General features: G+C 36.4%; 1 protein-coding gene across 5 annotated transcripts; it reads left to right on the forward strand.

Annotated features, from left to right (window-relative positions):
- The first annotated feature begins 433 nt into the window (after positions 1-433).
- LOC132734509 (uncharacterized) lies at positions 434-17958 on the forward strand. 5 transcript variants are annotated; one of them, XM_060721264.1, is made up of 5 exons: positions 434-692; positions 3475-3553; positions 3937-4017; positions 14799-15286; positions 16474-17958. In XM_060721264.1, exons 3-5 carry the CDS (start codon positions 3973-3975, stop codon positions 16838-16840), a joined length of 900 nt encoding a protein of 299 aa, XP_060577247.1. In that variant the 5' UTR covers positions 434-692; positions 3475-3553; positions 3937-3972; the 3' UTR covers positions 16841-17958. The 5 variants fall into 5 exon arrangements, with proteins under 5 accessions (XP_060577247.1, XP_060577250.1, XP_060577249.1 ...); XM_060721266.1 differs by lacking the exon at positions 434-692 and adding an exon at positions 1241-1319; XM_060721267.1 differs by lacking the exon at positions 3937-4017.
- The last annotated feature ends 154 nt before the right edge of the window (positions 17959-18112 follow it).

Raw genomic sequence — 18112 nt, forward strand, 5'->3', positions numbered from 1 at the left:
TGTAGCGATCTCCATTAAGTCCAAAATTAAAAAAAGGTGTCTATTTCGTAGCTTGATAACTCTATTTGTGCGCGGGACAAAATTCCATTTCGTAAAGGCCATTTACTTAAAAAATAATAAAAAACGGAGAAATTGTAATGCCACATAGAACAGTTTACAGTTTTATATAATATGTTTAACGTAAGTTAATAGAAATGATACTACTCACAACAGTTACACCATAACTTGCAAAACAAATGTCCATTCCGTAAGCGAAAACTCAATTCGAGCTCAAAAATTCCATTTCGTAGGGACCAGATGCGATTATTTTTTAGAATTATAAAGAAAGATGTACTATCAAATAGTTCAGTCTGTAGCTTTATGTCATATGTTGAACGTTAGCTATTAAAAATGATTAGAACAGTTGGTACGACATGTATGTAGGTACGCACTTTCGGTAGTTATTTGCACTAACTTCTTAAATTCCCTGACATTACATGTATACAAATGCTGACCCGGATGTACCTGATGCGTACCGCTTTTCGCATAATAAAAATTGAGCGAAGCTGGGTACCAGCGGGAACCGAGCATGCGTACCTTGAATATCCGGATCAGAATTTGTATACATGTACAATGTCCGGAAATTTAAAAAGTTAGTGCAAATAACTACTGAAAGTGCGTACCTGCAGACGTTTTGGATTTACTTTGGACCGGTAAGCGATAGTATTATAGCTGCCTTTTCTATTTCAACTGTTTGCATGCACTGACATTAGTTTGTAATTAAGAAAAAGATCGATTTATGTTCAAAATCGTCTACTTTCGGCTCGGTCAAGCGATGGCCGACCTAGACAAAAAGTGCATTTTTGCTTTAAAATTCCATCTTTTGTCGTACCAACTGTTCCAATATTGTACATTTTTCGAAAGAGAAATCATTTCTGCGTAGATTGCACTTTATTTGGTGAAAATTGGTTGACAATTAACAATGATCTGGGAGGTAACATAAGGCCTGGTGGTAGGTCCGCTGCCGAACCTTTCTACCTTTACTATATTAATAGTATATATGGATGAATTTTTTTAAAAACAAATTTTCTTTGTTGATTTATTGAAAATAAGATATTTTAAAAACATTTTGAATAAAAAAATATTTTATTAATAAGAAAAAAAAAATTATGAAAAAATAAGTGGGCGTGGTCATGTACATGTATACTATCCTAGCCACGCACCGATTGCCTGTGGTCTTAATTTGTGCCTAATGGAGTTATCCTTTGCGCATGCGCAACAGTAGCACGTGAAATCCCTCATGCGAAAAATGTAAACACACCTGCTTGTAAAATATAAAGGTGAGAACGATTATGTTAAATGTTTATTTTAGACTGAAGAAATTCTGTCGAACGTTTCCTTGAATAATATTGTTCTGAAAAAAACTCACCTTCAATTTTAAAGAGTTTCAGTAAACGAAAATAACCGTATTGTCGGATACTACTAGCCGACGGATACTGCTTCGAAGTTCGATACCAGTAACTGACAGTGAAATTATATATAAAAAAATCTCTTTCAATTCTGCGAATATTATCATTTCAGCTAATAAATGAACCAACTTTTTAAAATTTTACTTGAATTATTACTATGAATCGAGGACAAATCATTACTGACCCATTTTCCAGTTCTTCAAAATTTCACAACCACTTTTCAATCGGAAGTGGCTAGCCGTACGGGCCCGTACGGCTAGCCAAAAGTTCTAGCCGTACGTGAGTCACGTACGACTAGCCAGGACACACTGTATTGGCTAGCCGTACGGCACTTTTCAAAAATATATGGAAGGCGAAAGTACATATGTTAATTATGACTTTAAGCGAGGATTTTAGTCAAGAATGTTTACTTTTTAGAGATTAATCGACGTGTTGGCTTCAGTAAAGAATGTACGTACTTTAATTGTAATCTCAAGATGTCGAGAAAAAATAGCGTTTGCCATGGTTGCAGTTAAATAACATCAATTGAAATAGTTTACAAAATTTTGATAATAATCCTTTTTTGTTACATTAAGTTTAATTTTTAAATTGAAAAAAAACAAAAACAAAAAAACAAAAAAACACCGAAAATAATTGTTGTTGGGCTCTAAAAATAGCGTCAATTACGGACGGTATAGAAGTTTGTCCATCGTCCATCATTAAGGAAAGTTTGCATTATTAAATTATTATTTCCTTTTCACCGTTTTTTTTAATATTCTTTTTATTTATTTATTCCCCTCCGATCATTATTTATTCGACCCATGTGCTTAATTTACAGATTTAACAATTCATCTTTCATACAAATCATAAGCATGAAAATTAAGATAGATTATACAACGCTTACTCGTATTCATTTTTTTTTTTTTTTTTTTTTGCAAAATTGCGGAGCATCTTTATTAAAGTGAACACACTAGGACAAATGCGGAGATTTGATTAAAATCGTCGTTTAAAGACACAAAATAACATATGCATTTTCGACTTCCATATAATTTTGAAAAGTGCCGTACGGCTACAGTGTGTCCAGGCTAGTCGTACGTGACTCACGTACGGCTAGAACGTTTGGCTAGCCGTACGGGCCCGTACGGCTAGCCACTTCCTTTTCAATCAGTTAACAAAATATAAACTGTATCACATAAAAATTGTCATACAATGTTAAAATATAATTAGTTCTGTATTTTGGAGAAATTTTGACAAACTCAACTTCAGATAAATGGTAATAAACAATTTTAACCTTATTATAATTATAATGCCATTTTTCAATCTAGATATCTATTTGCAGTGGTAAAGCTGTCACAATTGGGGTATGGATGTACATTTCAATTTGCATAACAGAAAAAGCATGTTCTTGTGAAATTTTTAGGATCTTAGGGTCTATATGACCCCATTCTAGTGACTGCTTACTGAAAAATTATCACAGACAATGTTTTTCCTTGGTTAAGTGACTGTTACTTTACTGATGTATTACCTTCCAATTAAGAACTGAATGGTAAAATATGTACATATTAAAATTACAGCTTTTGAAGTGCAGTATACATTATGACTTTATGATATTGAAACAGTTGTCCAACTTAATATCCATTTCTGCAGACTGACTAAAAACTGAGTCTGTAAATCAATTATTTTTAGAAAACTATTGCGATTTGTAACTGGGTAAATAAAGGATTAGTGGAAAACACACATTTTACATATTTTGAACTAAAATGCTAGCATTTTCTTTTTTATCGCCATAATTGACATTGCTGCTGATAAATTTAGTCAAGGTGAATACAAGATGTGCTTACAATTTGGTGACATGACAAATAAGGTCAAAAATAAAAAAATTCTAGGGATGATTGAAAAGTGGTTGTGATTGAAAACTGGCAGTAATCATTTCTAAGATAAATCCAAGATGGCTATTACTTTCATTTTTTTTGTCCTGATTATTCTATCTTTTACTTATCTCGACTTATTTACATGTATATAATAATTGATGCATTGTTCTTCACAGCAGCACTCGGTGAGATTCATTTGTGTGGATGATGATGAGTATCTTATTTGTGTAAAAGGGCTAAAGATCCTACAGATCTGTAAGTTGATATTTTATTATCTATGAAAGTAATGTTTTAGATATATTAGATACTTTGATAAGTTATTGAATTCAAATAACTTTTGCATTGTGATAAATAAATGTAAGCACAGGGACCAATTAATAAATATACAGGGACGACTGTATCATTGAGTAATGGCTTGCTATGATTAAGAACTATGAACATAGCTATGAACTCTGTTACTGATATAATTGGAGATGTATAAATAGTTGTGGGTTCGAACCATGAGTTTGTTTGGGTATTTCACCTCCTCAAGGTAAAATGTATATTTATTATGAATGATATAAAAGAGAGATAACTCTTTATATGACTTATAAGAATCTCCATCATTTGGTTAGGATTGTTACTATTTATTATTTCAGTGCCTACTTTGCTCACATGCTTACATGATTACGTAAATGTACAATGTAGTACTGTACACGGATGGTTTACAAGATGTACCGGTATACTTTGTGAATATGATGAACTGTTATAAATAACGTAAACATTTGTCAATAAACTACATATGATCGAACCTGAAGAGAATATTTGTATATATTGATACCCCCTGAAGAGATAACCAAAATAACATATATTTCGTCTTTCTCTCCAGTGCATTGTTATATCATCTTTTTCTCCAGTTTTTATTATTAGATCATCATCTTCTCAAGTGTGTATTATTATATCAACTTTCTCTCCAGTATATATTATCATATAAGAAGTCTCTCCAGTGTGACTTATCATGTATCTTCTCTTTCCAGTGTGTGTATCATATTATATTATCATATTATCATTTTCTCTGGTGTATACTATTATATGATCATTCTCTTCATTATTATATCAACATTCATTCTAATATGTGTTATGATATCATTATTCTCACCAGTATGCACTATGATATCCTCTGCCTCTACAGTGTGTATTCATATATTATCATTTTCTCCAGTATCTATTATTATATCATAACTTTCTTTAGTATGCATTGTAAGGTAGTGGGAAAGGTAGGTAAGAAAGTAGGTAATGTTTGTAAGGAGTTAAGAGAAAGGATATACTTCGAGTAAGCTTCTGGGTTAAGGTGAGTAAGGGGTAAACAGTAAGGTACTAGGTAAGGTAGTGTGAAAGGCTGATATGGTACTGGGTAACGCAGCGTTGGTAAGTTAGTGGGTAAGGTACTAGGTAAGGTAGTTCAGTTAGTGAGTAAGATGGGTAAGGTAGTGGGTAATGTTCGTTAGGGGATAAGAGAAGGGATATGCTTCAAGTTACTTTTTTGGTTAGGATGAGTAAGGGGTAAAGAGTAAGGTAGTTAGAATGGTATGTAAGGTAGTGTTTAAGGTGTGTTTAGCACTTGGTAACGTACTAAGAAATGTAGGTAACGTAATGCTTAAGGTGCTTAGTAAGGTAGGTAAGGTAATGGGTAAGGTTGGTATGTTATTCGGTAATGTTTGTAAGGGGTTAAGAGTAAGGATATGCTTCAAGTGAGCTTCTGGGTTAGGGTGAGTAAAGGGTAAACAGTTAGGTACTAGGTAAGGTAGGAACAGTAGTGTGTAAGGTTAATATGGTGCTGGGTAACGTATTGAGTAAGGAAGGTAATATAGTGTGTAAGGTTGGTAAGGTAGTTGGTAATGTTGTAAAGGGTAAAGTGTAAGGATATGCTTCAAGTAAGCTTCTTGGTTGGGGTGAGTAAGAGATAAACAGTAAGGTGGTAGCTAAGGTAGTTTGTTAGGCAGATATGGTACTTGTTAACGTACTGAGTAAGGTTGGTAACGTAGTGGGTAAGGTGGGTAAGGTGCTTGGTAAGGTAGGTAAGGTATTAGGTAATGTTGGTTAGGGGTAAAGGGAAAGGATATCTCTCAAATAAGCTTCTTGGTAAGCATGAGTAAGGGGTAAACAGTTAGGTACTAGGTGAGTTACTTAAGGTAGTTTTAAAGGTTTGTATGGTACTGGGTAAGGTACGGTTTAAGGTAGGCAAGGTAGTGGGTAAGGTGGTAACGGTACTAGATAAGGTAGGTAAGGTAGTGGGTAAGGTTGGTAATGTAGTTTGTAATGTTGGTAAGGGGTTAAGAGTAGGATTATGATTCAGGGAAGGTTCTGTGATAGGATGTGTAAGGGGTAAACATTAAGGTAGATAAGGTAGTGTGTAAGGTGGGTATTGTACTTGGTAACATACTAAGTAAAGAATGTAAGGTAGTGAGTAACATGTGTAAGGTAGAAGATAAGGTAGGTTGGGTAGTGCTTAAGGTGGGTAAGGTAGTTGGTAATGTTGGTTAAAGGTTAAGAGTAAGGATGTGCTTCAAGTTAGCTTCTGGGTTAGGTTGTGTAAGGGGTAAACAGTAAGGTACAGGATAAGGTAGGAAAGGAAGTATGTAAGGTTGGTATGGTGTTAAGTAATGTACTGATAAGGTAGGTAAGGTAGTGAGTAAGGTACTAGGTAAGGTAAGTAAGGTAGTGGGTAAGGTGGGTAGTGGTTAATGTGGGAAAAGTAGTGAATAATTTTGGTAAGGGGTTAACAGTAAGGATATGCTTCAAGAAAGCTTCTGGGTTAAGGTCAGTAAGGAGTATACAGTAAGGTACTATGTAAGGTAGGTAAGGTAGTGCTTAAGGTTGATATGCTACTGGGTAATGTACTGAGTAAGGTTGATAAGGTAGTTGGAAAGGTACTAGGTAAGGTAAGTAATGTTGTGGGTAAGGTGGGTAAGGTAGTTGGAAAGGTTGGTAAGGTAGTGGGTTATGTTGGTAAAAGGTTAATGGTATGGATATGCTTCAAGTTATCTTCTGTTTAATGGGGGTGGTATGGTACTGTGTAAGGTTCTCGGTAAGGTAGGTAAGGTGGTGTTTAACGTGGGTATGGTACTGGGTAAGGTTTTGTGCATGGTAGGTAAGGTAGTGGGTAAAGTGGGTAAGGTACCATGTAAGGTAAGTAAGGTTATGGGTAGGGTAGATAAGGTAGTAGGTTAGGTGGATATGGTGGTGGGTAATGCTTGTAAGGTGTTCATAGCAAGGATATGCTTCAAATTATCTTCTGGGTTAGCATGTGTAAGGGGTAGACAGTAAGGTTCTGGGTAAGGTAGGTAAGTATTTGTGTAATGTTGGTATGGTACTAGATAAGGTACTTAGGTAGGTTAGGTAGTGTGTAAGGTGGGTAAGGTACTAGGTAAGGTAAGTAAGGTAGTTGGTCAGGTAGGTAAGGAAGTGGGTAAGGCTTTGGGTAATGTTTGTAAGGTGTTAAGTGTAAGGATATGCTTTATTTAAGCTTCTTGGTTTGGGTAAGTAAGGAAAAACAGTAAGTTACATTGTAAGGTAGGCATGGTAGTGTGTAATGGTGGTGAAGTACTTGGGAACACACTGAGAAAGGTAGATAAGTTAGTGTGTAAGTTTGGTTAGGTACTAGGTAATGTAGGCAAGGTAGTGTGTAAGGTTGATTACATACTACGAGGGATGATCAAAAATTAACCGGACTTTGTAAATGATTCTTAACCTATTAAATGAATTTACATAAAAATACACGGAACATAAATCGGAATCTATCCCCTAAATGATACAAAAATACCAACAAGAAATATAAACAAATAAAAAAGTTATGCTGTTATTGGCATGTACATGTAAAGCAATGCGGCGCACGGTATAACTTTGAAATTGACGTTAACGACGTCACAAGCGTATTTTCCTTAACGGAACAGTTTTTACTCATTCACGGAGTAGGCCAATAAGTGGTACAGTCATGTTATTAATGCGGCGGATCTACTGCCTATAAATATTTCTGTACAAGTGGGTATCATATTGTATTGTAAAAGAATGGATGATGATAAAATGACGCAATGTAATGACACAAATTTCCGTTCTTTCCTTTTGTAACTTTATTGTTGGAAAAACTGCACATGCACTAAACTATATTATGTATTACAAATAATGTAAAATAATGTTGCTGAATGATAATGTATCATACAAAATAAAAAATAAAAGAATAATACAACTATGAACAAAATTGTCATTATTTTAAAATGAATAAAAAGCGTAGCCGATTTTGAACAGTGACTTTCTAATTGTTGACACAATTTCTCCAAAAACTACTGCGTAAAATAAGAAAATAATTGAAACAATTGTAAACCAAGAATACAATATATGTAATTAATGCATTAACTATTATCATTTTAAAATCCTTAGAGTTGACTGCACCGTCCCGTAGCTACAGTCGAACATCGTTGACAATGTCCGCAGTCAATCGACTGTCATTTTTCAACGTCTTGGCGATTGACGTCACCAACGTCCTTGAAAATTTCTTTTTTCTGTCTCTCCCTTACTTGTTTTCTATTTCTTTATTACACATCCTTAATCTTTTATGCTAATCAAAAAATATGCTGTGGCTTTCTGGAACTTTTCCCTTGATAGCCATAATCTTTTTCTACGTTTTAAACAGTTTCTCGTCTTACTTCTGACAAATTTTTCTTATTGATCGATTTTCGAGACATTCCGACGACATAGTTTTAACGGGAGTTTTTCATTAACATGTGACGTTTGAATTGTGATTGCGAATATAAATATGATTTAAATGAAGTCATTTTTACTGACAACGTCAAAGATATGGCTCATGACGTTTTGGCGTATTTTGAAATCTAAATGTGTCATATTTCTAAATATACGCAGCTTAAAGCGCCTGATTTCAAGGCGAATTTACGCACTGCGCTGGGTGTGCGTTACCATGGTTTTTGAATTCGCTGTTACGGACAAGTTTTTTGCGTTATCAGATTAGATAAAGCATCAGTTTACAGGTATTGTTTTCCGATTAAGTGTGATATATAACAATAAATGATAGGTTGAAAATTCTTCAATTGACAGTCACAGTCCGGTTTATTTTTGATCATCCCTCGTATATAAGGTAAATAAGGTAGTGGGTAAGGTAGGTAAGGTAGTGGGTAATGTTGGTAAGACTTTAATAGTAAGGACATGATTCAAGCTATATTCTGGGTGAGTGTAAGGGGTAAACAGTAATGACGTTGGTAAGGTAGGTAAGGTAGTGTGTAAGGTGGAAATGGTTCTGGGTATTGTGCTGAGTAAGGTAGGTAAGGTAGTTGGTAAGGTGGGTTAGATAGAAGGTTGGTGGGTAAGGTACTTGGTAAGGGAAGTAAAATACTTAGTAAGGTGGATAAGGTAGTGGGTATCGTTGGAAAGCTTCTTGGTAGTTTTGGTTAATGGTTAAGTGTAGCGATATGCTTCGAGGTAAGGTCGGCAGCCCAATGGATAGGCAAGCTTTGAAGGTTTCCTGTAGTAAGCTTTGTTACTAAAAATAAATTTCGCGGGTTTTTTAAGTACCTGCCATTCATTCTGTCTCTCATAGACGGCGCTTCACATATGCCTTCGGAAAACGCTACTGAGCAGATAAGCAGCAATTTGTTTAACAAGAAAGACCAATATAATAATCATATATCAATAATTATTTTGTGTTAACAATTCTGTGTTGGAATATTTCATTCACTTGGACAACAATCTTGTATGGGAATATTGTGTTGCAATATCTATATTGCTTTGGCATTTATTTTCTGTGGGAATATTGTGTTGGATTATTTCATTCAAATTTAAAGGTAATTACTTCAATAATTTATTATCTTACTTTAATCATATGTCATTGCTATTTACATGTATATACAATACAGATACAAATTTCATATGTATTCTAAACAGGAAAGCAAATGGGTTGGGCCCAAATTCTTACAATAAAAGCTGTCGGTCCTCCTCGGGGTCGTGCGTTAGATAGTATGTAACGTTGGTAAACTACTTTGCATCTTGGTTAAGGGTTAATTGAAAGGATATGCTTCGAAGTTAGGTCGGTGAGCTTCTGGTTAGAATGCGTAAGGGGTAAACAGTAAGGTACTGGCTAAGGTAGGTAAAGTAGTGTGTACGGAGGGCATGGTACTCGGTTACGTACTGAGTAAGGTAGGTAAGGTAACGTGCGTTATGTAGTGATTAAGGTGGTTAAGGTAGTTTTTAAAGTTGGTTAGCTTCTCAGAACCTTACTGTTTACCCTTTACTCACCCTAACCAAGAAGCTTACTTAAGGCGTATCCTTACTCTTAATCCCTTACCAACATTATTCACTACTAAACACACGTTTAATACTACCTTATCTACCTTACCAACTACCTTACTTACCTTTCTCAGCCAGTTACCCAGTACCATACCCACATTACACATTACCATACCTACCTTACACAGTTCCTTACCCAGTACCATACACACGTTACACAATACCTACCCTTCATTACCCAGAACCTTACCATTTACCACCCTATCCCAGAAGATAACACGAAGCATTTCCTTACTATTAACCCAATACTGATATTTCCCACTACCTTACCCACCTCACTCACTACCTTACCTAGTACCTTATCCACGTTATACACTACCTAACTTTGCTAACTTTCTCAGCAAATTACCCAGTACCATACCCACATTACACATTACCATACCCACCTTACGCAGTACCTTACTGTTTACCCATTACACACCTTAACCCAAATGCTTACTTGAAATATATCGTTACTATTAACCCCTTACCAACATTACCCACTTCTTACCCACCTTAGGCATAACCTTACCTACCTTGCATAGTACATAGTAAACTTGTCTTACACACTAACTTACCTACCTTTGTCAGTATGTTCCCTTGTTCTAAACCCACCTTACACACTACCGCAACTACCTAACCAAGTACCTTACTGTTTACCCCTTACACACCCTAACCAAGAAGCTAACTTGAAAGATATCCTTACTATTAACTCCTTACCAACATTACCCACTACCTTACCCACCTTACCCACTACCTTACCCACCTTACCCACTATCTTTACCACCTTACCCACTACCTTACCCACCTAATGCATAACCTTACCTACCTTGCATAGTACATAGTAAACTTGTCTTACACACTAACTTACCTACCTTTGTCAGTATGTTCCCTCGTTCTATACCCACCTTACACACTACCGCAACTATCTTACCAAGTACCTTACTATTTACCCATTACACACCCTAACCAAGAAGCTAACTTGAAAGATATCCTTACTATTAACTCCTTACCAACATTACCCACTACCTTACCCACCTTTACCACTACCTTACCCACCTTACCCACTATCTTTACCACCTTACCCACTACCTTACCCACCTAATGCATAACCTTACCTACCTTATATAGTACTTAACCCGTCTTCCACACTAACTTACCTACCATTCTCAGTATTTTCCCTCGTACTACCCACCTAACACACTAACGCACCTGCCTTACCAAGTACCTTACTGTAAACCCCTTACACACCCTAACCAAGAAGCTAACTTGAAAGATGTCCTTACTATTAACTCCTTACCAACATTACCCACTACCTTACCCACATTACCCACTACCTTACCCACCTTACCCACTATCTTTACCACCTTACCCACCACCTTACCCACCTAATGCATAACCTTACCTACCTTGCATAGTACATAGTAAACTTGTCTTACACACTAACTTACCTACCTTTGTCAGAATGTTCCCTCGTTCTAAACCCACCTTACACACTACCGCAACTACCTAACCAAGTACCTTACTGTTTACCCCTTACACACCCTAACCAAGAAGCTAACTTGAAAGATATCCTTACTATTAAATCCTTACCAACATTACCCACTACCTTACCCACCTTACCCACTACCATACCCACCTTACCCACTATCTTTACCACCTTACCCACTACCTTACCCACCTAATGCATAACCTTACCTACCTTATATAGTACTTAACCCGTCTTCCACACTAACTTACCTACCATTCTCAGTATTTTCCCTCGTACTATACCCACCTAACACTCTACCGCAACTACCTAACCAAGTATTCTTACTGTTTACCCCTTACACACCCTAACCAAGAAGCTAACTTGAAAGATATCCTTACTATTAACTCCTTACCAACATTACCAACTACCTTACCCACCTTACCCACTACCTTACCCACTTTACCCACTATCTTTACAACCTTACCCACTACCTCACCCACCTAATGCATAACCTTACCTACCTTATATAGTACTTAACCCGTCTTCCACACTAACTTACCTACCATTCTCAGTATTTTCCCTCGTACTACCCACCTAACACACTAACGCACCTGCGTTACCAAGTATCTTACTGTAAACCCCTTTTACACCCTAGCCTAGAAGATAATGTAAAGCATATCCTTATCATTAACCCCTTACTAACATAACCCACTACCTTACCTACCTTACCAACTAATTTACCCACCTTACCCAATAAATTATATACCATATTCCGTTCCTTACCCAGTAAAATATCCATCTCACACACTAGCTTACCTACCTTACCCAGAACCGTACTGTTTACCCCTTACACCCCCTTAACCCAGAAGCTAACTTGAAGCATATTCTCACTCTTAACCCCTTTAATACATTACCCACAATCTTACCCTTTTAGCCACTACCTTACCTACCTTACCTAGTACCTTACCCACCTTACAAACTACCTGACCTACCTTTCTTAGCACGTAAACTGGTACTCTTTACCCCTAACCATCATTTCCCACTAATTAAGCCACATTAACCACTACCTTATCTACCTTACCTAGTACCTTACCCACATTACTCACTTCCTTACCTTACTTGTCACCCAATACCAAATCTACCTTACACACTACCTTCCCTACCTTACCCAGTACCTTACTGTTTACCCTATATTCACCCTAACCCAGAAGCTCATTTGAAGCATATCCTTACTCTTAATCCCTTACAAACATTACCCACTAACTTACCAACCTTATCCAATACCTTACCTACCTTACCTAGTACCTTACTTACCTAACCCAACATACTCATTTCCTAACCAACCTTACTCAATACCATACCCAGTACTATACCTACCTTTCACACTACCTTACCTACTTAACCCAGTACCTTACTGTTAAGTAAGGTAGAGGGTCAGGTTGCTAAGGTAATGGGTAATGCTGAAAAGGGGTAAAGAGTAAGAATATGCTTCAAGTTATTTTCTGGGTTAGGGTGTGTAAGGGGTAAACAGTAAGGTTCTGGGTAAGGTAGGTGCGGTAGTGTGTAAGATGGATATATAACTGGGTAAGGAACTGAGTTAGGTAGGTAAGGTAGTGGGTAAGATGGGTAAGGTAGTTGGTAAGGTATGTGAGGTACTAAGTAAGGTAAGTAAGGTTGTGGGTAAGGTAGGTAAGGTAGTGGCTAAGGTGGGTTAGGTGGTGGGTAATGTTGCAAAGGGTTTAATATTAAGGATATGCTGCAAATTATCTTCTTTGTAAGGGTATGTATGGGGTAAACAGTAAGGTTCTGGGTAAGGTAAGTAAGGTAGCGTGTAACGACGGACTGGTACTGGGTAAGGTAGTAACTAGCGCAGGTAAGGTATTGTGTAAGGTGGATGAGGGACTAGATAAGGAAGGTTGAGATGTGGGTAAGGTTGGTCAGGTAGTGGGTATTGTTGGTAAGGGATTAAGAGAAAGGATATGTTTCATGTTTGTAAGCTTCTGGGTTACGGTGAGTAAAGGGTAAACATTAAGTTACTGGGTACTGTAGATGAGGTAGTGTTAAAGGTGGGTATAGTACTAGGGAACATACTGAAAATGGTAGGTAAGCTGGTGTGTAAGACAGGTTAGGTACTATGTTAGGTTGGTAAGGTACTGGGTAAGGTATTGGGTAAGGTGGATATGGTGGTGGGTAAGGTACTAGGTAAGGTAAGTAGGATAGTTTGTAAGGTAGGTAAGGAAGTGACTAAGGTGGTAATGTAGTGGGTAATGTTGGTAAGAGGTTAATAGTAAGGATATGTTTCAAGTAAGATTCTGGGTTAGGGTGTGTAAGATATAGACAGTAAGGCACTTGGTAAGGTAGGTAAGGTAATGTGTTAGATGGGTATGGTACAGGGTAACGTGCTGAGAAAGATAGGTTAGGCAGTGTGCAACGTGGGTAAGGTACAAGATTACCTAGGTAAGGTAGTGGGTGAGGTTGGTAAGGTAGTGGATAATGTTGGTAAGGGGTTAAACGTTAGGATATGCTTCAAATTATCATCTGGTTTAGGGTGTGTGAGTGGTAAACATTCAGGTTCTGGGTAATGTATGTAAGGTATTTTGTAACGTGTGTTTGGGGTACTTGGTAAGGTACTGAGTAAGGAAGGTAAGGTAGTGGGTAAGGTGGGTAAGGTACTTGGTAAGGTAGGTAAGGTAGTGGGTAAGGTTGGTAAGTTAGTGGGTAATGTTGGTTAGGGATTTAGAGTAAGGATATAGCTTCTCAGTTAGGGTGAGTAATGGGTAAACAGTAAGGTACTGAGTATTATGGTAGGATACGTAGTCGGAAAGGTGGGTAAGGTACAAGGTCATGTAAGTAAGGTACTAAGTAAGGTGGGTAAGGTAGTGGGTAACGTTAGAAGGCTTCTGGGTAGTTTTTGGTTTAGTGTTAAGTGTAAGGATATTCTTCAAGGTAAGGTCGGCAGCCTTATCTTTAGGTAAGCTTCACATATGCCTTTGTTAAACGCTACTGAGCAGACCAGCAGCAATTTGTGTTTTATTAACACGAAACGCCATCGTAATTATAATCTTGTATGGAAATATCGTGTTGCAATATCTCTATTGCTTTGACATTTATTTTCTGCGGGAATATTGTGTTGGATTATTTCATTCAACTTTAAAGAAATTAAAGTTAAAGTGGTGGGTAAGGTGTTTATGATACTGAGTAAGGTAAGTAAGGTAGTGGGTAAGGTTGGTTAGCTTGTGGGTAGTTTGGGTATGGTGTTTGTCTAAGGATATGCTTCAACATATGGTCGGTAAGCTTCTGTGTTAGGGATCAGGTAAGGTTACGGTTAGTGAAAAGGGTTAAGTGAGGTAGTGGGAAAAGTGGGTACGCATCTTTGTAGCCTAGTTAAGAGGTTAATAGTAAGGTAAAAGGAGAAATATGTTGATAGGAAGGGTAAGGTAGTCATTACTTGTTTAACTATGTGCTATGTACGTACTAGTTTATAATAATTTATACAATGTTTATAATAGTGTATGCTTTACATTCACCGTAACCCTAACAAGGCCACTTTACTTAGTACCTTACCTACCTTACCCAGTACCTAACCCTGACCATATATGTTTCTTGGCAGATCAATGTTCGTGTAAGTACACAGGACAACCATTTAATAATGTACAAAAATAAACTGTTTCGCTATTTAATTTTAAAATTCAATACCTTTCTCTCACTCCATTTCAGAATCAGAAAAAAATGGAAAGTAACGTTGACGATAACGAATTCGTGGTCCAAGCGGTTGAAGGTCTTCAAACTTTTGTACGGAACGAGCTGGTAAAAATGCGAACATTGGTGAACGAATTTAGAGACAGGGAGAAAGAGTATGTTGCGAGAATAGAGGCATTGGAAAGACAAAACGATAACATGCATGCTCTAGAAAAGGACAATAGAGAATTGAAAGAAGAAATTTCACAACTCAAAGCGGAGAATATACGGATATGGAGCAACATTGACTCGGGGTCGCACAAACAGTGTGCTGCAAAGATGCAGACGGCTTTTACGGCTGGATTGGCCGCAGTGATGGCGTCGGCTCAACAAGATGACTCATCGCAGTATCCTCACCATAACCTAATTTCTGCAAGTCCTGTGTGGCCTATTACTAGTACGCCAGAAGACCGAAATAAGAAGGCTACCCTCAGTTTAAGGCGCAAGTGTCCGCCATCTACAAGCCAGTAAGTAAAGCTTTTCGTTTCCATTTTTCTATTGCGGTCACATGAACTTATTCATCAAAAGTATTTTAACGTTGGCAATGATTAACCTTAACCTTGGTTTACGGATTGACGTGCCACGGGGCGGTAAAGATTTAAGGTAGTTTATAATTAATTTCTGATAAAAGACGAAGTAAAGGTTCTGATAAGGTGGTAACTGAAAATTACTTTTCATACCTTAAATGTTCGATGTCGTTAGTTAACGGGGCAGGCTAAATTTCGTCATTTCCACTGCTGTTTCTTAATATTTGTGTATTGCATTGGGGTGAAGCTCGATTTAAAATTGATATTTGTTCAAATTTTGGCATTATTGGGCATTGAATATTTAAAAGGAAAGGGTCATTAATTTTCTGTACACTTATAACTCTCTATATACATGGATTTTAAATGAAAAGAATCCTTCAAATGCGCGGAAAACAAGTGAAAAATTGCAGACTTGGTTTGATTGTGTCTGTTAATTGGCAGTTTTGCAAAAACGCAACACTGTCCACGCCCCTACATGGTTCGTACAGTCTTAAAAAGTGCTTAAATTTGAGTCCCTTTCTTAAAAAGTGCTTAAAAATGAAAAAAAGTGCTTAAAAGTCCTTGAATTTGATTACTCTCTTGAAAAGTGCTTAAAAAGTGCTTAAATATGCTGAAAATGTGCTTGAAAAATTTGAAACACAGAAAATACATTGTTTCGATATAAAATTAACAAAGTAAAAAGAAAAATGATCGCAATTTAGTATCAAAATCAAATAAAATGTTTACTCAAGGTAACAGTAAGTGGGCAAATTGCAGTTGTTTTTGAAACTAATCTGTATTTGATGAGCCTTTCTTGTATTTCTTCTATAAATTCCTTAAAAATTGTGGTCAGAAAATGTGTATTCAACAAAAAATGGCAAATAAACTACCCATCTTCGATTGAAAATTGTGTTGGTATATGTGCAACAAATGTGCTTGAAAAATGGGAAAACATGCTTAAATAGTGCTTAAAAAGTCCTTGAATTTTGGCATTGAAGATCTGTATGAACCCTGCCCTAGCACCAGCATAAGCGATATAAAATCTTCAAAACTAAATGTGTTGAGATCAATGATATCCCAAAGGAACCTCTGTTATCTAAATGTGGCTATTGATGATATACATATTTTACTTTTTTATTTATTTCTAGATTGAACACCACCTTGGAAGACCTCGAAGAAAATATCAGAGAGAGCATTAAACCGTTTTATAAGCCGGACCGGAGAGCTAGTGCTGACTTGCTAACTGAAGTACAACGGGCATTTGTAAAGTATCGGGTATCCACTATGTTGAAAAAAAAAAAAGAGGCAATATCTCCCGCACGGATTGAACAGCTAATAGCCGAGGGCGTCGAACATAGAATATGGCTCGAGGGTTTTGTGGTCGGAGAGGGCACCAGCGATTTCAATAGCTACCTCTTGAATAGAATTAGAAACGAAAAAAAAGGCACTATCCAAAAAAAAGGCAATGAAACGTCAGCACGACATGATCTCAGACTTTTTAATTTTACAGTGTGAGGATGATCAATCGACAAGTTCAAAGTGAGAGATAAGAAACAATGTGTAAATAGGGGGCAGTGCAATGATGCCTTACTTATATTAGAAAAAGGACTATCAAGGCTGTGAATATTAGGGCTATGTGCAATATGTTTACCTTAATTTCACGTTGATTTTACTTTGATTTATGTTTGTACCAATTACTTTGTAACAATTATTTCAAATCACTTTTTCCTCCACCTGTATCAAGGGGTCAGCAGGAGATGAAGGCTGTAAATATATGGGATTGTGCAATAACGCCTTACTTATTAGAAAAAGGACTATCTAGGCTGTGAATATTAGGACTATGTGCAATATGTTTACCTTAATTTCACGTTGATTTTACTTTGATTTATGTTTGTACCAATTACTTTGTAACAATTATTTCAAATCTCTTTTTCCTTCGCCAGTCTGACGGGGTCAACGTCCCGCGGAGGTGAACGTTGATAGCAACAGATCGATACCCCGTTGCTGTTGATGGCCAACAACGATCAGACGTATATTATACCTTTTATAAAAATAATAAAGAACCACTAAATTATCTATCTAGTTTTAGGGTACTATGAATTTCATGTAATTATATGCCCAATATTACATCACAAATATGTATACTTTAAGATAGATTTTAAATGTATCTCTGTTTGTCCGTTCGTGTTAGTGGGTACAAGCACAAATACATTTGACAAAATCGAGTGCGTCTAAGAAAATTGACGTTTTTCATAATTTTCATCTATGAATTATAACTTTAATTGTTAATATATTTTTAAAATGATACATCATATTGCAGGGCCATATGTATGCTTTGATATAAGAAAACACATTTAAAATATATATTTCTTTTTGTCCGTCGGTGTTAGTGTGTATGAATTATAACTTTAATGATTAATTTATTTTTATAAATAAACATCATATTGTAGGGCTATATGTGTACTTGAAGATAAAGTAATCCATTTTAATACATGTCTGTCTGTTCATTCGAGTTAGTCTGTACAAGTATATATACTTTTGACATAATTTCGCTCGGCTTACAAAATAGGCTTTTTAAATCATTTTCAAATATGAATTATGACATTAAAAATTAATATATATATATATATATATCTTTAAAAATAATGCACCATATTGTAGGACTGTCTGTGTATTAAGATAAATTAATGCACTTAAGTATATGTCTGTCTATCCGTCCGTGTTTGTCGGTAAAAGTATTTATACTTTTGAACAAATCGCGCGAGGCTTACAGAATTGGCGTTTTTC

This window comes from Ruditapes philippinarum, unplaced genomic scaffold (assembly GCF_026571515.1).
Source record: "Ruditapes philippinarum isolate M1 unplaced genomic scaffold, ASM2657151v2 ctg2025_1_1_1_1, whole genome shotgun sequence".
In the NCBI taxonomy this organism is placed as follows: domain Eukaryota; kingdom Metazoa; phylum Mollusca; class Bivalvia; order Venerida; family Veneridae; genus Ruditapes; species Ruditapes philippinarum.

Excerpts from the sequence above, each read along its gene's own strand:
- LOC132734509 (XM_060721264.1), top strand. The coding sequence starts at position 3,973 with ATGTACAATGTAGTACTGTACACGGATGGTTTACAAGATGTACCG. Across the intron at positions 4,018-14,798 it reads ATGGTTTACAAGATGTACCG|AATCAGAAAAAAATGGAAAG; the intron begins GTATACTTTGTG and ends ACTCCATTTCAG. Across the intron at positions 15,287-16,473 it reads TGTCCGCCATCTACAAGCCA|ATTGAACACCACCTTGGAAG; the intron begins GTAAGTAAAGCT and ends ATTTATTTCTAG.